This window comes from Grampus griseus, assembly GCF_964374135.1.
Source record: "Grampus griseus genome assembly, chromosome: 13".
Lineage (NCBI taxonomy): Eukaryota > Metazoa > Chordata > Mammalia > Artiodactyla > Delphinidae > Grampus > Grampus griseus.
The window spans coordinates 57,682,301-57,707,760 of NC_139007.1; the positions used below are offsets into that span (position 1 = coordinate 57,682,301).

General features: G+C 40.4%; 1 protein-coding gene across 3 annotated transcripts in view; it reads left to right on the forward strand.

The window, feature by feature from the left end:
* Positions 1–25,460, forward strand: part of AKAP7 (A-kinase anchoring protein 7) — a gene marked incomplete at its 5' end in the record, with an annotated part of 140,323 nt that overhangs the window by 49,770 nt on the left and 65,093 nt on the right. For all 3 annotated transcript variants that reach the window (XM_082669106.1, XM_082669109.1, XM_082669107.1), the window contains one exon: positions 11,598–11,710. In XM_082669106.1, coding sequence (XP_082525232.1) covers positions 11,598–11,710 — 113 coding nt within the window. The remainder of the gene's footprint in view (positions 1–11,597; positions 11,711–25,460) is intronic.

The window sequence follows — 25,460 nt, forward strand, 5'->3', positions numbered from 1 at the left end:
ATTTTGCTTAGCTCACTGTGTTTGGTGTCTCCTTTCTGCAGGTTGCAGGTTCGTAGTTCCCTTTGTTTTTGGTGTCTGTCCCCAGTGGGTAAGTTTGTTTCAGTGGGTTGTGTAGGCTTCCTCTTGGAGGGGACTGGTGCCTGTGTTCTGGTGGATGAGGCTGGATCTTGTCTTTCTGGAGGGCAGGACCATGTCCGGTGTTGTGTTTTGGGGTGTCTGTGAACTTATTATGATTTTAGGCAGCCTCTCTGCTAATGGGTGGGGTTGTGTTCCTGACTTGCTAGTTGTTTGGCATAGAATGTCCAGCACTGTAGCTTGCTGGTCGTTGAGTGGAGCTGGGTCTTAGCATTGAGATGGAGATCTCTGGGAGAGCTTTCGCTGTTTGATATTACATGGGGCCAGGAGGTCTCTGGTGGACCAATGTCCTGAACTCTTCTCTCCCACCTCGGAGACTCAGGCCTAACCCTCTGCTGGAGTACCAAGACTCTGTCAGCCACCCAGAAAAGCTAGAACATGCTGAGGTTGTATAGAATATTCCTTGCAGCTCCTTTCTTTTGGAAGCCTTTTGATCTGCACTCTGCTTCTCCCTCCTTCTCTACTGTCTTCTTACAAATAACCTGGACTTTCCACCAGGGATGTTGAAGAGAAGACACATGGATCTACGCAGATCTCAGCAACCTCAACACATGATTTTCTTACTTTCCTTGGCAGAGAAATTTCATCTTTTCACTTCAGGGAAGCACTTTACGCCTTCTCTTCGGCGTATCTGAATTGCCAGTGTCACTCCTCTGGCACTTTGAGGCCATTATTAAGTAAAATCAGGGTCACTTGAACATAAGCACTGCAGTATCGCGAGGCATGAAGTGACAAACCTGTGTTCTTTTTTTTAACAGTATTATGTATTATAATGTATGTGTGATATACAGTCTACATAAAGAAGAATATTTGGTACAGAATAAATGCCCAGTTAAGAAATGTTAGCTACCATTATCGTTGTCATGAAACAGTCTCTGAAAGCATTACTTTTATTGGTTGTATAATATTCTGTTGCATTATAATTTATTTTACTATTTCCCTCTTGTTAGATTTTTTTTTAATTGAGCTATAATTGATTTATAACATTATATTTGTTTCTGGTGTTCAACATAATGATTTGATATTTGTATATACTGCAAAATGATCACCACAGTAAATCTAGTTAACATCCGTCAGCACACAGTTATAAAATTTTTTTTCTTGTGATGAGAATGTTTAAGATTTACTCTTTTAACAGCCTTCAAATATGCAAGACAGTATTATTAAGTATGGGCAGCGTGGTGTACATTACATCCCCAGGACTTTTTTTTTTAATAAGTGGCTGTTTGCATCTTTTGATCTCCTTCACCCATCTTGCCACTCCCACCGGATCCTGTGTTCATAATCACTATGCTGGTCTGTTACACTGTAAATGAACAACGGGACTCCTAACCAGTGTCCGGGAGCACCCGCTCTACCTTCCAGCCTAAGCTGAAGCCTGGCTCCAGTCTGAGATCATAGCTTCCTCGCTGTACCAAATGCCTCACACCATGGGACCCAGAAATGTCACCCACTTTCTCTTAGTTCTTTCTTGCTTTGGCCCTGTTTTGCCCTCACACAAAAGCCTTTTTTTATTGGTGGTTCATGGTGTCAGGTTTTGTTACCCTCTACCGCTCCTTTCTGCTGTTGTCTGAATATTTCCTCCTGGGCATTGAGGGCTTTGTTCGCTCTCTTGCTGCAGCACTGTGAGCACAGCCATCCAACCATCCTGGCTCACAGTGAGCTGTGGGGTCAGTCAGAGCTGATTGCCGGCCTGCTCCCTGACCCACAACACAGCCTGTGACCAGCTGGGTGACTTTAAGCAATCTATCTAATTCCTTACTTAATTTCCTTATTTGTAAAACAAACATAATAGAAACTATTCTCAAAACAAAATGAGATAATATACATGAAGTGCTTTGGTATAGTATTTGGCACATGTACAGTGTTAAATAGATGATAGCTATTATCATTAATAATAATAATAATAATTACCCCCCCGACTACTACCATTACAACTGTTCCTTTTCTTGAAATCCCTTGACTTCTTTGACAGTAGCCTCCTATACTCCGCTCCAGCAGTTTGTAAGCATAGTGAAATCTTTGACTCTTCATCTGCCAGAATGACTCTGAGTATAGCTGGGTATAGCTGTCTATCACAACTTTCCAGACTCCTTGCTATGGCCCACGGTATCCTTGTGTTCTGGTCTCCTGCTGAGGTCTCCTGTCTTACCCTGCTTCTCTCTTCTCCCTCAGTATGCTCCAGTTACACTGCTTCTTTTCAGGTATGGGAAGGAATTGAATAAATACAAAAAATAAAAAGTTAAAAATAGATAAAATTGTATTACTTAGGATTATAAAAGTATTGTCTCTTTATTACTCATTTTGATGTTCTTTTATACAGCCAAGTCTCCTTGTGTTTAAAATATACATTAAGAAATTGTTCTTCAGACAATTTGCTTCTTTAAATATGAGGTGAATTATATTATTTAGGGAGCATTCGTAGATGACTTTTGAAGGATATCTGATGTATTTGCTATGTGCTTTTCTATTTAGCGCTTGAAAGAATGTCTTTGGTACTAGGAGGAATTGAACAATTTATTAAAATATTCATAAGTTTCTCTTCCAGAACATGAGTTAACATAGATGAAAAATGACATGTGGTTTTTACACTAGCAAGAATTTTTCTGATCTCAAGAATGATATTTCTATAACCATTACCCAGTATTCTGGCTAAGCAATAGATTATACTTATAGATTATATTAGGAATATAGAGTCAGTCCTAAGAAATAACTTTCCCAAATGAAGGTGACATTTGTTCCCCATATTTCTATGTAGCTAGAGAATATACTCTGCTGGAAAAACACAGTAATAAAAATGAAATGTGCTTTGTGACAAATTATTTAAACCGGTATTGTGGATAGATATCCATCATCGAAGAGTTCAGGCCCAGTGAATAATGAGAACTCTTGGATCAAAATTTGATGTAACTGAAGCCAGTAAATCAGAAAATGTTGTTTCTTTAGAATCAATTTATAATAATATTGATATAGCAAATAAAATAATATGTAAAAACAAATGTAGATAGTAATGAACATTAAAATACCTACTATTTTGATTTCTGTTAACAAAGCTCCTTTCCTTATATCTCTTGTATTTTCTGATAATTCTAAACTTTGTCTTTCTCCTTCTTGGGCTAAAATCTGTCCCATGAGACTATAAACTCCATAAAAGCAGGGACTGTTTGCTGTCTTCAGGACATATTGTACTTGGCACATAGGAGAACTGCTCAGTAAATAACTTAACAAATGAATTTTACCTTTGACACTTTCTAGCCATTTCTATTTTGAGGGTTGGTGTGAACACGTTGCTAAGTTGCCATCCGAAGCTCTTCTATGTGATAATTCTTCAAATACTTGAACACTTAGAAGATAAGCCCTAATCTCTTTAGTCAAATTTTAGGGATTTAGTAAGTTAGTCCATTATGGTATATGTTAAACCATCAGACGTTGCCAATATTTGGCTGTTTTTGAGCAATAAAAATGACAGTTTTATAATATTCAGCTTAATGTTTTGATATTAGATGTGTTTAAAACAGTTGAGAATATGCCGAAATAAAGAAGTTTAAAGCTGGGTTATGATAGGGTGGTTGAGAAAAGATATACCTGTTTGTGATTATGTGAACTAAAAGGTGATAAGTTAATTGTAACAGTACAAGCAGACTTCATTTGATTGCTTTTTGCTTTATTGTGTTTGACAGATAACTGCTTTTTTTTTTTTTTTTTAACAAATTGAAGGTAACCCTATATAGAGCAAGTGTATCAGTGACATTTTTCTAACAACATTTGCTCACTTAGTGTCTCTATGTCACATTTTGGTAATTCTTGCAATATTTCAAACTTTTCTGTGATTATTATGTTTGTTATGGTGATCTGTGGTCAGTGATCTTCGGGGTGCCATGAACCGTGCGCATATAAGACGGCCAACTTAATAAATGTGTGTCTTCCGACTGCTCCACTGACTGTCCGTTTCCCCACCTCTCGCCCACTCTTTGGGCCTCTCTATTCCTTGAGACACAATAATACCGAAATTAGGCCAGTTAGTAACCCTCCAACGGCCTCTAAGTGTTCAAGTGAAAGGAAGAGTTCATCAATGCGGCAGACTTCACTGGTGTCTTATTTTAAGGAACTGCCGCAGCCTGCCCAGCCCTCAGCAGCCACCACCCTGATCAGTCAGCCGCCGTTGACATTGAGGCAAGACCCTCCACCGGCCAAAAAAATTAGTATTCACTGAAGGCTCAGATGATGGTTAGAATGTTTTAGCAATAAATTACATGGTTTTTTAGGTGTAATGCTATTATTGCACATTGAATAGACTACAGTATAGTGTAAATATGACTTTTTAATGTCCCCCCCAAATTTGTGTGACTTGCTTTATTGTGATATTCTGCTTTATTGTGGTGGTCTGGAGCTGAACCCTCCGAATCTCTGAGGCATGCCCGGAATTGGCACGAATACAGTCTTCTTTAAACACGCATATGCTGGATTGTTGTCCTTTCGTTTAGGTTGCTTAGTATCTAAACTCTTCCGCACTATCTCTCATGTCAGATATGTGCTTTCACAGACTTTTCTTTTTGGTGTTACGTGATCTTGCTTTGGCCCAGACTTTGAGTCAGAAGCTAGCAACCTGAGCAAAAAAGGACTGTGCAGAATCCATTGTGGGGATAGGTTGTGTCATCAGTGTCTAAAGCAGGTGACAGTTCTTGCCCTTTGTGTGTGTGCATGGCTTCAGTAGTGCCGTGGTGGGAGAGGTGGTGGCATCCTCAGACCTGTTATCCACTGTTGGATCCAATGTTGGGCATCTTGGCTTCCTAGCCTTCCAGGCTGCAACTCTAGTCCTCTCAGTGTTATTATATAAATTCCTTTCCTGCTTAACTCAACCAAAGTGGTCATCTGTTGCTTACAACTAAGAACTAGTGTTTTTTTTGTATTTTAATGGTCTATTGCTTAACCTTTTTTATTACCATAGAAGAGAGGAAAAATCATGGTGGCAGTGACTCACAGTGAATGGTTTTAGGACATGCCCCAAATTTACAAACCGATCAAAACATCACATTTAGCACATACTAGCACTTGGTAGATATTACAGAAGTAAAATAACAAAGGGAGATTTTTGAAAATGTGGTGGGATAATATTTTGAGATACCAAGTTTTTATCTGTGTGTTTCTTGTATTCCTTCTTTAATGCCTAGCCCCCCATCCAAGCAGTGGCACCTCGTGCTCAGAAGAGAGAGAATACAGCAGAAAAAATAGAGAAAGGGCTTTGGGGTTTCAACAACAAAGGATAATGGTGTTTTTCCTGCCCTGATGCTAGGGAAGATTCCCTAGTTTGGGTGAAGGAGAGAGTCAGAGGCTAAGCTAGAGTGTGAATTCTTTTTTTTTTTTTTTTTTTTTTTGACGATACGCAGCCCTTTCACTGATGTGGCCTCTCCCGTTGTGGAGCACAGGCTCCAGATGCGCAGGCTCAGCGGCCATGGCTCATGGGCCTAGCCGCTCCGCGGCATGTGGGATCTTCCCGGACCGGGGCACGAACCCGTGTCCCCGGCATCGGTAGGCGGAGTCTCAACCACTGCGCCACCAGGGAAGCCCTGGAGTGTGAATTCTTGCCCCTCCATCATCCCCTGAATGAAGCAACAGAAACACCCTAAGTCTGAGAACAGAAGTGACCTGTGCTCTGTTTCTGAGACGTGTCCGTAGATGTAGCAAAGCCAGAGTGGCAGTGGAAGTGAAGAGAGGATGGTCTTGTGTGATGGATGGCTGTACAGTATTCTCACCAGTTCCACCTTTGCCCTAGGGAGCTCTACTTTTTCTGTGTGCTCAAGAGTAGTGGAAGGGGGCTTCCCTGGTGGTGCAGTGGTTAAGAACCTGCCTGCTAATGCAGAGGACATGGGTCCAAGCCCTGGTCTGGGAAGATCCCACATGCTGCAGAGCAACTAAACCTGTGTGCCACAACTACTGAGCCTGCGCGCTAGAGCCCGTGAGCCACAACTACTGAGCCCGTGTGCCGCAACTACTGAAGCCTGCACGCCTAGAGCCTGTGCTCTGCAACAAGAGAAGCAACCGCAATGAGAAGCCCACACACCACAACGAAGAGTAGCCCCTGCTCGCCGCAACTAGAGAGAGCCCGCACGCAGCAAGGAAGACCAAACACAGCCAATAAATAATAAATTAAAAAAAAAAAAAAAGGAGTAGTGGAAGGGTGGTAAGGGGCTTCAGCTCCATTGAGTTTATGAGTTTGTGAGCAATAGAATGAAATCTTGTGTACCTGCGAGGGCACAGAAATTACAGAGAGTCATTGTATAGGGGAACAAGGGAGGCTACAACTTCAAAAGCCAAGTCTGGTACATGTCTCAGGAGATGCCAGATGGTGACCCAAGACCCCAGTGCCCCCCCCCCATCTTAAACACTGTGACACTCCATTTAGCTGTCTTTCCTTCAAGTAATACATTTCCAGGGAAAGAGAAGAACACTTTCAATCTCCTGAGACTCAATTGCTTTCACCAGGAAGACATGTATATTTCAGTTGAAATATAGATGAGTAAAGAAAGTTACTATCATACATAAATTTCCCTTGCTTAAAACCCTCAGAATTTCCCACCAACCTTAGAATACAATCCAAAGCTTTTGCAGTGCCTCGTAAGGGCCCCTGCCCACTTCTCTAAACCCCTTTCCTACCTCTTCCCCTATCCCCCGCTCATCCTGTTCCAGTTATCCTACCCTTTTTACTGCTTTTGGACCTACTAACCACTTTTCACCATGGAAGCTGTTCCTTCTGCCATGAGCACCCTCGCTCCAGATCCATACGTGATTCTCTTCTAGACCTCATCCAGGTGGCTTCTCAAATGTCTCATCTTCGGAACAGGATTCCCAGACCACCTTCTCTGAAATAACAACCCCTTTTCTTCCACATCACTTTGTATGCCCCTACTGCTTTATTTTTCTTTGTGTCACTTGTTGATACCCCGCATTGTGTATTTATTTGTTTGTGGCACCCAGTATAGTTGGATGCTCCCTGAGGGCTGGGGATTTATTTTGTCCATTGTGTCCCCGGCACCCAGAACAGTACCTGGTGTATCTTTTATTTTTAAGGACACATTTCCTTGAAACATTAGTTAATCTTTCACTAGGCTCATGGTTTTAATTGTTAGAAAAATTAGGTCATACTTAACATTGATGAGAATTAGCTGAACTTAAAAGGGACAATTTCTCACTGAATATTTATTTATTTATTTTTATGTCTTTATTGGAGTATAATTGCTTCACAGTGTTGTGTTAGTTTCTGTTGTACAACAAAGTGAATCAGCTATAAGTATACATTTATATATATATCCCCACATCGCCTCCCTCTTGAGCCTCCCTCCCACCCTCCCTATCCCACCCGTCTAGGTCGTCACAAAGCAGCGAGCCGATCTCCTTGTGCTATGCAGCAGCTTCCCACTAGCTATCTATTTTACATTTGGTAGTGTACATATGTCCATGTCACTCTCTCACTTTGTCCCAGCTTACCGTTCCCCGTTTGTGTTCTCAAGTCCCTTCTCCACGTCTGCGTCTTTATTCCTGCCCTGCCACTAGGTTCATCAGTGCCGTTTTTTTAGATTCCATATATGTGCGTTAGCATACGGTATTTGTTTTTCTCTTTCTGACTTACTTCACTCTGTATGACAGACTCTAGGTCCATCCACCTCATTACAAATAACTCAGTTTCATTCCTTTTTATGGCTGAATAATATTCCATTGTATATATGTGCCACCTCTTCTTTATCTATTCATCTTTTGATGGACATTTAGGTTGCTTCCATGTCCTGGCAATTGTAAATAGTGCTGCAATGAACATTGTGGTACATGTCTCTTTTTGAATTATGGTTTTCTCAGGGTATATCCCCAGTAGTGGGATTGCTGGGTCATATGGTAGTTCTATTTTTAGTTTATTAAGGAACCTCCATACCGTTCTCCATAGTGGCTGTATCAATTTACATTCCCACCAACAGTGCAGGAGGGTTCCCTTTTCTCCACACTCTCTCCAGCATTTATTGTTTGTAGATTTTTTGATTATGGCCATTCTGACCAGTGTGAGGTGATACCTCATGGTGGTTTTGGTTTGTATTTCTCTAATGATTCGTCACTGAACATTTAGATTGAATGTGGGGACTTCCCTGGTGGTCCAGCTGTTAGAACTCTGTGCTCCCAATGCAGGGGGTCTGGGTTCGATCCCACATGCTGCAACTAAAGATCCTGAATGCCACAACTAAGACCCAGCACAGCCAAATAAATAAATAAATTTAAAAAATAGATTGAATATAGTCTTATTTGAGATTCAAAGATGTATTCTGTGTCCTATATTTTACCAGTTTCTATTTTGGTTTTTTTTTGGACATTATCGGTGGGATTATTGCTATTGAAGTGACCCTATATAAGTTTTTTGATCATTGCTTTTCCAACTTTCTTTTTGGTAAGGATTGGAATCCTTTAAAAAAATGAAATGGTACTCAGAAGCTCAGTGTGTAAAACAGGGGAACTTCTCGGACTGAAACCAATGTGTGTCAGCATGGTGGAAGGTGGCAGAATCCCCTGCCTTCCTCTTCCTCATTGAGTTGTTGAGGCAGCTTCTGTGCCCTTTCTTACTCCCAGGGTTCAAGCTGGGGTTTCAGCCAGCTTGAAGATGACAAGGGTAGAAGCTAGGGCACGTGGATCACAGTTCCTTCTTAACTGCTAACAAGGAGTGTGACCTTGAACATCTTACGTTTCAGTTTTCTTATCTTTAAAATTGACTTATGTATTAGCCCTGATTTTAAGGGAAAAAGTCCAAATGAAAAGTTGTTTACCAAAGGTCTTTGAAAGGGATGGATTTTTCACTTGTGTGGCAAAGGACTCTCTCCTATTTGTGCATTCTGCTATGATGCTTGTGCACTCGTAGCAATGTTATATTGCTAACATATTGTCAGGTTGTTATTGTGCTTCTTATTTTTAAACTTTTTATTCAAAAGTAATACATGCTCATTGTAATCATTCAAACAGTATAAATATGTATAAAGAAAATATTACTGTTCTCTTCTGCCTCTATTCAATCTCAACCTCCATTCTAAGGTATTCTATACTATTTTTCTATGCTAATAAAAACATAAATATTTAGCATTTATTTTCTTTCTTTCTCTCTTTTAAACCATGAAATTATGTTATGGATATAGTAACCATGCAACTTGCCTGTTTTTGCTTAATAGATATCATGGATGTCTTTTCAGGTCAATATATGTAGCTCTAATTCATTCTTTTCATTATGATAGTTTTTAGTATGGGCCTATGGTAATTTAACAACCATTTCTTTATTGATGAAGGTTATTTCCAGTTTGTGATAATTCAAACAATGCTAAGTATCTTCTATATAGAATCTTATGTATTGGTACTTTTATTTATTTTTGTGTATTTTCTTAATATTGGAATTACTGGTTCAAAATGCTTGTGTAGCTTAAATTTCAATAGTTAACTGCCCAGATTATTTTCCATTGTGGTTGTGGTGTAGCTCTCATTCCCTAACAGCCATTAGTTTTTCAAGTATCTTCTCTTATCTCTTTCTCTCTTGCCTCTTTTTCAGGGACTCCACTTATACATATATTTGGCAACCTAAGTTGCCTCACAGCTTACTGATGTTCTGTTCCTTTTTCTTTTTTTCTTATTTTTCTTCTCTGTTTTATTTTGGGTGGTTTTTATTGTTACGTCTTCAAGTTCACTAATTTTTTGTTCTGTAGTGTCTAATCTGTTCTTAATTCCATCCAGTTTATTTTTCTCAGACCTTGCAGTTTTAATCTCTATAAATTTAATTTGGGTCTTTTTTTTATAGTTTGCATGTCTGAACTTAACTTTCTGAACAGAGAGAATACAGTTATAATAACTACTTTGAAGCCCTTATCTGCTAATTCTAACATCTGTGTTAGTTCTGGGTCACTTTTGATGAATTAAGTTATCTTCTCATTGTGGCTCATATTTTCCTGTTTATATGCCTGGTCTTTTTTTTTTTTTTTTTTTTTGCGGTACGCGGGCCTCTCACTGTTGTGGCCTCTCCCGTTGCGGAGCACAGGCTCCGGACGCGCAGGCTCAGCGGCCATGGCTCACGGGCCCAGCCGCTCCAAGGCATGTGGGATCCTCCCGGACCGGGGCACGAACCCGCGTCCCCTGCATCGACAGGCGGACTCTCAACCACTGAGCCACCAGGGAAGCCCCCTGGTCATTTCTGATTAGATATCAGGCATTATAAATTTTACCTTGTTGGGTGTTGGATAATTTGTTTTACTCTAATTATTCTTGGACTTGGTTCTGGGACATAATTAAATTACTTGGAAATAGGTTTTTCCTTTGGCGTCTTGCTTCTAAGATTTGTTAGGTGGGACTAGAGCAGTACCAGGCCAGAGCTAATTTTTCCTCTCCACTGAGGCAAGACCCTTAGATTACTCTGCCCAGTGTCCCATGAATCTTGAGGTTTTCCAGTCTGGCTGATGGGAAAAGAATTCCTAACCCTGGGTGACAGCTGGGCATGTTCTCGCTAATCCTTTGGAGTGTGTTTTCCAGCCTCTGGTAGTTTGCTCACACACACATGCTGGTCAGTGGCTTAGCTGAATCCACTAGGGGGACCCTTTGTGGATCTCTGCAGTTTTCTCTCTGCAGGACTCATTTCTCTGGCACTCTGTCCCATGAGCTCCAGATGCCTTGGTCTTTTCTACCCTCTGCTCTTTTTTCTGAACCTAGTGTGATGACTGGGCTCCATCTGGGTTTCTCTTCCTTGAGCAGAGACCTAGACAACCAGGGACATAAGCTGGACAATTATAGGGCTTACCTTGTCTGTTTCTCATCTCTGAGGGATCACCGACCTTCATTGCCTGGTGTACAGTGTCTTGCAAACCATTGTTTCATATACTTTGTCCTTTTTTTGGGTTGTTTTAGATGGGAGGGTAAATCCGATTCCTGTTATTCTATCTTGGTTAGAAGCAGAAGTTTTAGATATGAGGGTTTACAGATAAGCTAGTCCTTTTTTACACATATGGACACCACTGGGATATTGTGTGAAATCTGCATCATACCAGCCAAGAGCTATTTATTCATTAAATGTTTCCTTGTCAAATTGTGGCTTTTGTGTGCTTTACCGAAAGTTTGACATCCCTGCAGATTTAACTGTCATGATGTGTTTGTTATCATACATGTTGTGTTTTTTCCTCTCTTAAAAAAAGTCTCAAACCGGTTTATAATCTTCCTTATAAGCTAATTTGTTATCTTTTGAAATGCCATTTTTATGATTAAAGACTGCCATGTGTTATAGTAGCATTTTTTTTGAATTTTAATTTTATTGGAGAATAGTTGATTTACAATGTTGTGTTAGTTTCAGGTGTACAGCAAAGTGATTCAGTTATACATATACATATATCCACTTTTTTAGATTCTTGTCTCATATGGTTATCATATGGTAACATTTTTGTGCTTCTTTTTATTTTCTTCAGATGCTGCAAAAAGGACATTTCAAGAAAAAGGTATCTTGGCAGGAGAAAGCAGAACTTATAAGCCTCATTTGACCTTCATGAAATTGTCCAAAGCACCATGGCTCCGGAAGAAGGTCAGTGGACATTTTCCCTGTAAGCCCTGTTTTGTTAGCCACACCAGTCCTGAGCATGAGGGGCATTTGTAGTGCTTTTCGGCACCCCTGCCACTATTGCTCCTGGAATTCCAAGTCAGTCTGGTTCCAATTCCCAAGGATGCTGAGTTGTCTCAAGAGCCTCCATGGAGGACATGGCAGCTGTCCCCTCCTTTGCCTCCATGCCTATTAGCCTCACACTCTGACTATCACTTACCGTTGCTTCGTCTGTTGCCACATCTGCTTCATCCCTTGAAAAGCCTTGGGGGCGGTGCCAGAGTTGTATTTCGCTGCGTTCTTTGCTTCTGGTTGTTTGCAGCCTGCTGCGCTCAGAGCTTTCTCCACTGGCCTGCATACACTGGGGCTGCTTCCTGAGGCTGGGTTCTTCAAGGTGGGACAAGCTCCGCCCCGCCCCCCTTTTACATAGCTCTTTCAAGGTTTCCAAAAAGCCACCTTGCTCTTTCAGCAGTTGTCTCCACTGAGGGTGTGGAACAAGTGTTCCAGGAACTGGGTAAGAGGGTAACAGAAGGGCTCCCCACTCCCCAGCTCAGTACTTAAAAGTACTTCTCCCTGAGAATGGTCAGCAGTGCCACAGCCAGGGGACATGTCTTTTGACTTCCCCTATCTCAGGGTGACTTTCTGCCTTCCTAGGCCACTGCCTCCTCTCTCAGAGGTTGGAGTGACTTTGAACTTTTCTCTGGAGTCACAAGCAGTTCGCTTGGAATCCTAAGGGCACCCTTCCTTTTTTTTTCCCATTTCAGCCTAGGGAGGTTCTCATGCAAATTAAGACATCTGCTGACCTGCTCTGATGTACCAGAGTTTTGGAGATGGGCATGCAGATTAGTATTCGTTCCTGCTCTCCATGACTCTTTGCTGCAGTTAAGACTGATTTGCAGCTCTATAAATGAAGGTCATGTTTATTAGTAAGTAGATCTTTTTTCTGAATTCAACAGTTTGTATTTAATGTCTCTGTGCTCAGAAAGTCTTTTTGGTCCTGTAAAAACATGTGTTTGGGTGGTTGACCATCCTGTGGTTATGAGTTTTCTACAGACTACTATAAAAAATCCCCCACCCCAATATCTTGCATGTTTTTTTTAATAGCTATGCCCAAATTAAATAATAACTATATTCCAGAATATTTAGGTAAAATCATTTGTATAAATCATAGATTTGGGAATTAGGAATGATAACAACTGACAAAACCTGTAGACTGACAGTTTCCTTTTTTTTTTTCCAGTTTACTTTTTTTACTCATTATCTTTCTTGTTTTGCTTTCAAATGGATTGTCCTCTTCCCAGTGGTATCAAACTTAATCACAGAATGACAAATCAGTGGTGAAGGTAATACCCACATTTCAAAAATGTTTCTGTCTTTATAATATTAACTTTGAAATGAGAGCACCCAAGGACGTTTATCAAAGGGATGTTTCAATTAACTCTAGAATTTGTATTTCAACGTTTCAGACTGCGTGCATTTTAAATGATTTCTTGGCAGTTGATTTCACAGAATCTGCTCCTTTACATTGTAGAAAAGGGATCTGAGACTTAGAAGTTAAGTGACTGAAATGAGATCACATCGTCCTCAGTTGCAGAGCCCCGTCCAGAATCCCTCTTACCTCATTCTCAGTCTCATCTTCTTCCCTCCCACTTGCCAAGTCCTGTCCATCCAGTTTCATTTCTCTATGTGGGGAGCTCCTTGATCCGAATCCTACTAATTCAACAACTATTTATCAAGTGCCTACTGTGTGTCAGACACTGGGTGCTGGGCATAGAGTGATGATCAAAATAGAAACAGTCCCCGCTTGAAGACTGTATAAAATCTAAATCAGGTTGTGTTTTGTTTTGATTAGAATGTTAATCTTTGGAAAATAAACTAAGATCTTACTGTCTTTCAGAAAGCCAAATAAGAATATTTGCCTTTAATTTGTGGAATCTGTCTGTTCCTATTTACTATTATGATGGTTAGTGTTTCTGAATGCTTAAGAAAATATGTCTTAAACTTTGGGATTCATGAGTCGCCTGGTGTACTTGTTGAAGCTGCAGATTTCCATTCTCTAAGTTCAGATCTGGAATTGGACCTAACACCTTGGCTTTCATTCAGTAAGTGTGACAGGGCTTTTGATCCAGATGGTCTGAAGAGTAGTATACTTTGAGATGTATGGGCTTAAAATAGCCAGTATTTTCTCTTTTTTTGTTTTTCATCTTTTTTGGAGTATAATTGCTTTACAATGTTGTGTTAGTTTCTGCTGTACAACAAAGTGAATCAGCTATATGTATACATATATCTCCATATCCCCTCCATCTTTAGCCTCCCTCCCACCCTCCCTATCCCACCCCTCTAGGTCGTCACAAAGCATCGAGCTGATCTCCCTATGCTATGCAGAGCTAGTATTTTCTTTATGCAGCAAATCAGTGGGTCCACTGCAGAAGTTAAAACCAATATGAAAAGGTGGCATACACATCGGTAGATTTTTATTATGCTTTGTGGTTTGGAATGTAGATTATTTTAAAATATGTGACTCTTCGTTTCTTAACTTGGTTTTTACATTTCCAGCTGTCTGTTTTCCTCTCTCAGCACTAATTCTCTTCTAGGTTTTCATTCTGGGTCCACTCATTTACAAGGGTGAGACAGACCATTGGTAAAGTCAGTAGTGGAATGTATTACCAGCATTCAGTTTACTTAAGATTGATAATGAAATAAAAGAGGGAGGAGAGAGAGAGAGAAGGGTGTGGAATACTTTTTTTCACTCATATTAGGAAGTTTGTCTCATTTCAGGTACTTGTTATTTTAAAAGTTATTTTAATTACAGAAGTGCTAGATGAATATATGCTCACTGTAAAAAATCCAAATATTGATACATACAAACCTACAGATTGAAAGATACATTTTTTTCCTTCATCACCAATCTCCCACTCCCTTCCTCCCAATATAATTTCTCTCTCTTAGGTACCGCTACTAGTATATCCTCCTGACCTTTTCCTGTACACTACCAACATACATAGAAACTCTCCTTCAAATTTCTCGGTATGGAACTTCCTCTGCTACAGCATGGTATTCTGGTTCCCAAGCTAGAGAACTAAGTTCTCTAACTGAGATTCTGGGAAACGTAAGACTTTTTTGGATTATTATATATTTTTCTAACACCAGGAGGCATTTAGTCAATGTGTTAATTTTACATCTTCTTAGTTTCATAGAATTCTAGTGGAATATATCACCTAAGAGAGTATTAAAAGTAGTTTATTTATTTTTTTTGGCTGTGCCATGTGGCTTACGGGATCTTAGTTCCTTGACCAGGGATTCAACCCACGCCCTCAGCTGTGAAAGCATGGAGTCCTAACCACTGGACCACCAGGGAATTCCCTTGAAAGTAGTGTTGTGTATCGTAAAGCTGTTTTGATTATCACTGTGTTTTCAGAGTTGTAGTTTTTTAAATCAAATGAATGAAGCCTCAGAAAATCTTATTAAATTGCTTTGCCTCTGAAAGAGTAGCTAAAATTTATTTATTTGTGTAATTTCTTTAGAGTATATTTGTTTCACATGGTTAGACTACTACTTGTTTAGGTCAGTGCTTTTTTTACAGTACATTCTTTTGGATTTATTTTTCACATTGAGTGACGTATTTCTGTGATTTGAACATTGCAGAAACTGGTTGGTTAGAAGTGTGTGCTAACACTTGGTGGCAGAAGAAGACCAGTTTCAAATCAAACATGCATCTTAATGCAGATCCAGATTCCTCAAGAAATAAATGCAGTCTTTTCATGGATAGATCAGTTGTTTTTAAGCATGAATTCTTTTCTGGGTTTCTTAGATATCTTTCCTGAGTTATGACTCTTTCAAATGACTAATGTAGCACTTAAAATCAAAGCTGTAGGTTATTAATCGGCACTTCCTTATAGAAGCTTTCACAGAGTCAGTGAGAGAACTTTAGAATGAAAGAAATGATCTTTGAAATTGTTCGCTCCCCTTGTCACTTAGACTAGTTTGTTTTGAGTGCAGAATGCGATATGCACATAGCAAGGGCAGGGTGGTGGTTATTGGACCAAATGATGATGAGGTTAGGAGAATTAGGGGTGAAGATATATGGCAGGCATCAGTGGGAGTGGAAATGGGTAGTGGAAAAGAAGAGTGTGTGCTTGAAAATTCTGTTCTGACGGTACAACTAAAAGGAAAACCCAGTCCCTGAGTTATTTGGTGATTGGATATACAGGACCAAGACTGTATTTAAAAACTGGCCAAATTCCAACTTTCTTCTACGTCCTTCCCCAGCTAGGACTCTCTGCTGTCATCTTTCCTTACGTATTATTTACTCGTTTATTTATCAGGTCGCATGTTTTCTCGGGATTTTGATAACTGGCCTGGTGTAATTTGGCTGCCACGCCTGTTCCTGGGTCTGCATGATAATGGGCCTTTAGAAACCATTTGAAAACTCAGGAGTACTGACTATTCCTTCTCAAAGGAGTCTCTGTAATACATTGGAAGGAGCTTGAGTTTTCCTGTTTCATCTCTGTTGGTTAGCCCTGGACAAAATCTCATTACCTTTCTTGACTTCTGTACTCATAGTGAAAGGAGGAGCTTGGTCTTAATGACTTGACTCCTGGGCTCTTCTGACATGTCTTATGAGGTAAGCATTATGACCAAATAGGCTAATTTGGCTTGACGTGGAGAATTTTTTTTTTTTTTTTTTGGTATGTGGGCCTCTCACTGCTGTGGCCTCTCCCGCCACGGAGCACAGGCTCCGGACGGCAGGCCCAGCGGCTATGGCTCACGGGCCCAGCCGCTCCACGGCATGCGGGATCCTCTTGGACCGGGGCACGAACCCGTGTCCCCGAGAATTTTTTTTAGATTGTAGATTAGCGTTCTTGTATGCATGGAAGGAAAATGACAAACAGGGGAAAGGTCTTTAAGTAGTGGTAGGAGTATGGTGGCAATCTTGCTACCTCTCCTCCTGGAAAACCTACAGTACAGTAAAGACAATTGGGAACATATCAGACTACATTTTTAGTGAAACTGGGAGATAGAGAAATCTATAAATGCCACATCACGTGCAGGTGTGGCCAGCAAGCAGCTGGGACCAGCAGGACTTGCGCGAGAAGCTGCTTCCGGGTGGGGAAGGCTGTGCAGGGAGGAGCAGGCCTGTTGGTGAGAGAGCTCAGAAATCACCCACAGATTTTCACTCCCAGTGGGTGAGCGCTCCACTGTAAGGAGGCACGGAAAACGTCAAAAGGGGACCAGAGGGGTTGAGTCTTGGCAGGTACCACCTTCAGAAAGGGAGGGGAGTGTCTTCAGGGCGGGTATTAGAGAGGTTGAACAGGTCACTTTCACAGGGACCCTTATTGTGAAGAATAGCCCATCGCTGCAGCAGAAGAGGCCCTGCCAGACTGCACTGCCACTGTCTTCTCTCCTTCCCTGAAAGAAGGCACTCTAGGTGCCCTTAGTATCAGCGAACCTTTATTATTCCAGACAAAAGCTGGCCTTAGAAATACGCTTGGTACAAGATAAAGCAGATTGTTTCAGTAACCTATTCCCGAATCTCCCAATGCCAAATGACTTAATCACAATTTTTAGTTGTTTTTGAGTCTCTTTTCATACTATCAGGTGCACTTAGATTTAAGGCCATAGTATGGAATTCCCTTTGGATTTTTCTTAGTTAAAAATCACACATTTTGTTTTAATGTGTTTTTTTTTAAACTAAAAATTCAGTGAAATCTGCTGTGAGATGGAATTGTAATTTCTTCCGAGATTCTAGGTGCTGTTAGTCAACTGTATCATCTGTTGTGTGTCCGAGCACTATCTATGGCAACTGACTTGTTTTTTTTGTTTTTTGTTTTTTTTTTTTTTGCGGTACACGGGCCTCTCACTGTTGTGGCCTCTCCCATTGCGGAGCACAGGCTCCGGACGCGCAGGCTCAGCAGCCATGGCTCACGGGCCCAGCTGCTCCGCGGCATGTGGGATCTTCCCGGACCGGGGCACGAACCTGCGTCACCTGCATTGGCAGGCAGACTCTCAACCACTGCGGCACCAGGGAAGCCCTTCAGTTTTGTTTTGAATGCATTTTTCAACTTCATGCTGTTCTGTTGTCTGTTTCCATATATTGAAAAAAACTAAATAAGTATGCTTATAATTGTTTAAAAATTGGAATGATATCTACAAAGGTAGACTAAATGTTCATTTGTAACCTTTCAGTAATTTATACGTCTTTGAATAGTGAAAAATATAGAAAATAATAAGCAGAAAGTGAAATTAGTTTTAAGGAAGAATTCTGGGAATTGATTAATGTCAGAATACCAAAATGGCTACCGATTGACCCTTATTCTGTTAGAGATTTTGAAAAATTTGAAAACCCTAGAAGAAATGACACAGTCAACCTAATAGTAAGTCTGTGCAAAGTGGAATGGAGACTTGAAGTAAGTATCTTCATTGACATTTCCTGAAAATGTTGTCTCAGAACATTTCTCAGGATTTTATGTGAGGTAACGATTCTGTGATCAAATGCATGCTAGCAGTGATGGGTTAAATAAAGTTAATCTGGGTCTTTATTTCAGGACTTCTTAGGATCTCTGAAATGTGAATGTTTAGTGTGAATCTTAAGCGCTTACAGCAACAAAGGTTTAGTTTTTGCCTCTGGACATGGCTCATCTGTGGCTCTGGTCTTTGTTGTCTTTATTCAGGGTTGCGGCCAAGCAGCTTCCGTTTAGGACTTTGCTGGTCTTTGGCAGAAGGAAAAGAGTTGGTGATTCACAAACTGAAAGCTTCTGCTAAGTGACACACGTCATTCCTGTTCACATCTTATTGGCCAAAGCAGGTCATGTGGTCCCTTCTGAGTTCAGCAGAGCAGGAGGTGTAACCCGTGTGCAGAAAAGGACCCACCAGAAGGGCAGTGAATATTTTGAACAGTTATACATTCTACTTCAGCATCGTTTTCCAGATGTAGTTGATCAGCGTGGGCTTTTCTCATCCATCGTGTTGTAGCACTGGTGTTTGGCAGCACATGGTTTAGGAAATGCTGATTGTGATAACTCAGGCTTAAATGTTACTTTTGCTTCAAGCATACAGATTCTGTGGACATTTTTCCTTATTTCTAGCACTTGTATCCACAGGCAAAATTCTGATTTAAGTGTAATTTAAGAAACAGTTTTAGAGCTTGCATTAAAAGATGCAATGATGAAGTATTCAGGGTAATTAGAATTGCATGGGTTTGCCTTAACTGTATTCAAATATAAATGTTCTCTCTGTCTCAACCATTACCATTAGTGATGGCAACATTTTTTTCTCAAGTCATTTTTAGACATTTTGAGATCTCTCTAGATTTCATTTTTCTAGTCAAGGACAGAATGGAGCATAATGATCTTGTACGAAACTGGCAAGCCCCGTAGTGGGTTGATTATGGATAAAGGCAAAAGGGAACATATGATCAAGAAAATGTAAACTTTATTCCAAAATGGTGTTGCTGTAAAATCAGCTTGTTTAATAGGTAACAGCTAATTTCCAACCCACATGAATAGTCACATAGAAGCAAACCAGCTAAAATTATTTGAATGGCAATGAGATTTTCTCTACCACTGCAAAGAGTGCCCAAGCTCACTGGCCAGTCACCTCTTGTTAACTATAATTAACTGCAAAATAAAAGAAGGTAAAGCTGTATTTTTCTTGCGAGCCCCATTTAGATTTGAGGGGAAGGTAAGGTTGCAGTCCAAAACTATAACTAGTTTACATTGGAATTATATTTCCATTCCTAAGTATGAGCTGATTTATTTTGACCATTCATTCGAATCTTATTCTCCCGAGGAGAGGTACCTTAAAAATAGAATATACTAAATTGCTCAATTCTTCTAATTGATTATTCCTGTAAATTAAAGAAAAAAAATGTTATTGGTCTCTTTACCAGGGCAAAACTTCACATTAACTGTAGTTAAGACCTAACAAATCTAGCTCATATTGTCTGAGGGATTAGCCACCCTTGACTAGAGGAACTCCAGCTTGGTTCCTGCAGTAAGTGTTCTTTCTCTATAACCTACCTGATAGCAACATTTTTAATTGTTAGTAAACATTGTGACACCATTTTGGAGACCCATCTTTAAGGCCTTCTAAGTACAACTGTGTCTTTACACTGCCCTCAAGCTGATGGCCAGAGTGTGAAAGTACTTTTCTTCCTTCCTTGGCTACGGCCTTCCCCATAGCTGACGTTGACTACAACAATTTGTTACATAACATTATTTAGACCAGAACATTTCTTTCAGAGTGATTTCACATTTGTCTTCAGCACTACTGTGGGATCTTTTTTTTTCTTTTCTAATTAATTGATTTATTTATTTTTGACCGAGTTGGGTGTTCACTGCTGCGTGCGGGCCCTCTCTAGTTGCGGCGAGCAGGGGGCTACACTCTTCATTGTGGTGTGCGGGCTTCTCATTGCAGTGGCCTCTCCCATTGTGGAGCACAGGCTCCAGGCGTGCGGGCCTCAGTAGATGTGGCACCTGGGCTCAGTAGTTGTGGCGCACGGGCCTAGTCGCTCCGTGGCGTGCGGGATCTTCCCGGACCAGGGCTCGAACCCATGTCCCCTGCGTTGGCAGGCGGATTCCCAACCACTGCGCCACCAGGGAAGCCCACTACTGTGGGATCTTAATCAGCCATTACCTGGGAGAATGTTCTGTGACTTCCTCTAGTGGCCCTGCACCTTTAGCAGTGTCCTCTTCCTATTCGTACCCATTCTGTTTTTCATGACTTGGTCCCTTTGGGTTCCATCTTGCTCCTCACCCTCCCTGGCCTATCCTGATAATCAGAGAACGGTAAACAGAGGACTTAGTGCTCTTGAACTTCCAGTGCAAATATTTCTAGAACTTAATTCAAAGGAATCAAGTGGGGACAGTAATCACCTGGGAATTAGCTGAATGGATAGGGAAATCATGTCAAACATACCTCCCAACAGATTGTAACTTTCTATCACATGTATCCCTACTGGCATGTGCCTAAATTGTACAAAGTAGGGATGAGGTAGACGTGCAGGGGATGGTGTCAGGTTTGGCTGGTCTAGCTTTCCTGGGTGAGGAATGTACTGGGTAGAGCAGAAGAGCAAATGGAGTATGCCAGTGTATATGATCTTTGGCATACTACCATCCTAAGTTTCCTTCTTGTTAACTCTTCTATTTTTATTTTTATTTATTTTTTGCCTACTAAACCCGCTGCTTATTTTATTAGTCTGGAAGTGCTTCTGAAATTTTGAAGAGATTCTTAATTTTTAAAATCTCTAAAAATTACTGGCTGGTGTGTTGTTTTTTTTTTTCACTATACTTTTTGGGAAACAGTATGTAATTGAATACTCATATATTATGCTATGAGTCCAGTAGAGAAACTATGAAATCCTTTTAATTTTGTATTTCAAGAGTACACCGAAGGGTGATTTCACAATTGAATGTTAGATTGTTTGAAATGTGGTCAAAAGAAAGATTCCTATTGAATATTATATATAAAATTATTTTACATAGCAATCTGTGTCACACTGAAAAAGAAAATCTATGAATACATTTCTTGCTCTACCTGGAGAGAAATATTCATTTTGAAATTGGTTTAAGGGCTACACGTGATTCCCAGGATACATGTTTAATGACTGTTCTATATCCAATTATTGTGGGGTTTTTTCCCCTAAATCTCCTTTTATCTAATATGATATCCAGGGAATGTTTCCAACCAAGTAAGTGAAAAGGCTTGTATTGGTGAGCACCTTGCTTGCTTGCCCCGTTTCCTACCCTGTAGCACACTCAGCGTGAACCTTGGTGTCATTATTTCTTTCCCATTCCTTAGCTTAGTTCTTGTTGGGTTGCCTTTCTGTTAGGAAGGAGCTTTGTCCTAAGTGGTGTGCAGGGAATATGCCCAGGCAATTGAAAGAGGATGAGTTAGGGGAAGTAAGGTGTCCTCTGAGAATGAAGGGAGGGAGGAAGGAAGAATGTTGATGGGAGGGGAGTCAAGGAAATTGATTAATTCATAAGAAAGTGGGAAAAGAAGAAAGTACTAGATGCATAGGAGCCGAATGAGCTGCAAAAACGCTCTAGGTGTTTCTTGCTTAACATTCAGTGCTGTGCTTAGTGATGTCTATGGATGCATTTAAAATACTTTGTCAATGTACAGTCCCTGCTACACTGTCTAGGTACTCAGTTCTCATTTAGGTTGAATCTGAGGCTATAGTTTGGTCTGAAATTCTATCTGTGGATAATCCAACCAGTTTACAGGAATGGTTCCATGCTTCTGACCTCTAGGCTATAAAAGCAGAACGGATTCAACCACAATATATGTTGCGGTATATAGGCCAATGTTATAGGCCGAGTTAAAATTGTTCGTTAGGATTTTTCTATGAACTGATTTCTGAATGTGCTTCTGCAGAACGCTTCACTGTCCTCTTCCGTTGTTGAGATCCTGAGAGTTTTTTGCACCAGTGGCTTGCTGGCATTACTTAATGTGGAGAGAACTGTTGATTAGAAGGGAAAGCTGTTGCAAGGAAGGAGGGAAACAGATTAAGTTATGTGTATAGCTCGTATTTGGGGAGAGATTTGGGGAGGTGGGGGATATTTCATGTTTTATCTTTAGTTGATAGAAATAAATGGTTAAGTGGGTGAATTCAGGAGAACATGTCCTTATTTGCTCCAAAAAGCAAAATATTAAGAAAACAGAGGTGGTGGGAGGAGCAGGTTGTAGTTTGTTTACACCTGAGTGACCACAGGCTGCGCCGAGCCAAGAACTCAGCTGGAGTTTGATCAAGGGGAGCTGAGGGTCTAGCTGAGATTGGGCTATCAAGGAAGCATCCTTGGATGCCTGAGTTATGAGGCTCTTTGTTTCACTGGAATGAGAAAAGCCACACACAAATATCATAAACAGTTATATGTCCAAACAGCATCTGATTTCTTACGCTATACTTGGAGAAAGCTTGAGGAGGAATTGCGGTTTGCTAAGTAGACAAAGAATGAGCTTATATGGGAACAGTCTGTGTTGTAAATAAAGGTATTGAGACATCCCTGTGCTTGTTGCACTGAGTCTGCGGCCTTGAGAACTTCCTGGTTGCCATCAACCTGTTCTTTCCCAGTTAACGTGTCGTTAGTCAGTATAAATGAGCTACACGTTTGTGGACCAAATTCATGTTTCTTCCTCTGTTCTATTTGAGGCCAGCACCTCATGGAAGGGAACTCCAGGCCCAGGAAACAATACAGCATATTCTCTTGGTGCTTTTTGTGAAGTGGCTTCTGCTACCAGGAGTTGTCTTATCACCTGCCCTCTGTGACAGCTTTCCTTGTCACTTGATAACCCCAAGAAGCCTCCGGCTCTTCTCAGTGTTAGGACAGGGAGAAGGGGGTGTCAACAATAGGTTAAAAATTTAGCTCTAGCAGCTTTGTTTCTACTTGTTATTTGCTGAAAGGTGCAATATTGTAAATGTTTGATATAGCGCTAGGGTAAAAAGTTTCTACTTTTTCTTTCTCTGAAGCCTCCAGATTAAACAAAACGGTAGTGCTAAAAGCAAGTATATAAATAGAGGGATTAAGAGGATGACCTCTTTCAAAAGCCTTATGAGGCTTTTGAAAAGCCTCATAAAATGAGATGCATAGATGCTCCAGCGTAAGGTAAAATGAAGAACTGAGAAATACTGGATGTCCAAACAAAGAGTTGGTTTAAAAAACGCAGGTAATCTCTGCCAGTATTTTAGTTGATTATTTGCATATTTGCAGTATAAGAAGAGTTCTTTTTATAGGCTGGATTATTTGGGTAATTTTTACTATGTGGAAGTAGCATCTATGAATTCTTTCTCATCTCCCTTTATGAAATTCATTTACTATGGACATATAATTATCACTTTATTAATACTAATGCACATATTAAATGCAAGTATTTTAGATGCTTGAGATTCTCAAAGTAATTTTCACATTGGTTTTAGAAATATAGTATATATGATTATATCTTAAGAATGATTAATATTCTTAGAATTTTAGTATTTTAAATAGTGAAAGAGCTTGAATATTATCATTCTGTTCTTTTCAATTTATCTGTGTTCTCCACTTATCCTGAATCTGAATCCAAGCTCTACTTCTTACTAGCTGTGTGTCCTTCGGTAAGTGACCTGATTTCTCTGTGACTGTTTCCTTGTCTGGGGATAATAATGGTACTAATCTTACAGGGTTATTGCAATTATTAAACAAGTTAATAAGTTCTTAGAGCAGTGCTTGAACATAGTAAATACTATGTAAGTATTTTCTATTATTGTTAAACTGATGGTAGGAAGCATCATTTTTTTCAGATTGGTACAAAACAATGAGCAAAGTACAACTGTTTTTTCTGTTTTCCGTCACTTGTTACGTTTTCATCTCTGAAGTTACTGACAGGCACGAGGGAGGATGTCGGGGCCCCAGGCAGGTAGGAAATGGGCATTGCTGGACAGAGGGTCGAGGCAGAGCCCAGGCCCACAGGCTGGCCGAGAGCTGCAGGAGGAGATGGGAAGGCTTCAAGGCAGTTCTCACTCGGGGGTGCTGGGCATTGGCTCTCAAACCACCATGCTGTTCTAGAGAACATTAGCTGTGTGGTAAAGACTCCTAGTCTCTTTCCATCCCTGTCAAGAACAGGCTTGGGTGGAATTGAGCCTGAATGGGAAGTGTCTCCATTTTCCCCATTGAGAGGGGCTGAGGGAGGACTGCAGCCAACAAGGAGGTCATCAGGTGTCTGTATCAGGAGAAAGATGGCAATAAAAGAGTACAAGTAAGAGTGAAAAATGTAGTTTTGCTGAGAGATGGAGTCATTAAGAATCGTAAAGTAAGATTTGCTTCAGGGAAGCCCCTTGTCAATATATAATCTTTTTATAACTTTGAATCACCAGTATGTAACTTTTCACTAGGATGACTATTCATCATTAAAAATAATTTTAGTCTTTTAACCAATATCATATCACTAAAGATAAGTACCTGTTTTCCACTTATGAAAATGAGTGTAAAAGATTACCATATTCCTCTTTAATCAGCTGATGCCCCAAATGACAGGCCAATTTGCTTTGGCTCTTAGTTTGCATCCTGAATTTTGGTTTCATGTCATTATCACAGGAAACATACTTTTCTTTCATAGCTGTTGGGTGACAGGAATAAACTATTGGAAAACAACAGAGCTCCAGAAATATCAAGCTTAACCTCAGAAGGACACAATTTTTTCGATTGATATGCAGGCTGTTTATTTTTTCATCATGGAAGTTGCGATTATTATAATAAGATAACAAGTGGGCTTCCCTGGTGGCGCAGTGGTTGAGAGTCCGCCTGCCGATGCAGGGGACACGGGTTCGTGCCCCAGTCCGGGAAGATCCCACGTGCCGCGGAGCGGCTGGGCCCTGAGCCATGGCTGCTGAGCATGCGCGTCCGGAGCCTGTGCTCCGCAACGGGAGAGGCCACAACAGTGAGAGGCCCGCGTACCGCAAAAAAAAAAAAAAAAGATAAGTAACAATATGAAATTATCTTCTATTACAAAAAAAGTTAACCTTCTTAACAAAACTCTCATTCCATTGTTTTTCTGATCTCAATAACTTTGTTGTAGAAACTAAAGATGAATAATAAGTATTTCATCTTTCAGAACCTTAACTGAATGATTTTCACACATTAATGTGATTTTTCATATTTTGTGGCTCTGTTTCCTTCCTATATTGAAAATAGAGTTGGATGCATAGTAATATAAGATTGAGCCCTCTTTGGTGCCTATTAAATTATACACATCATTTAACTAA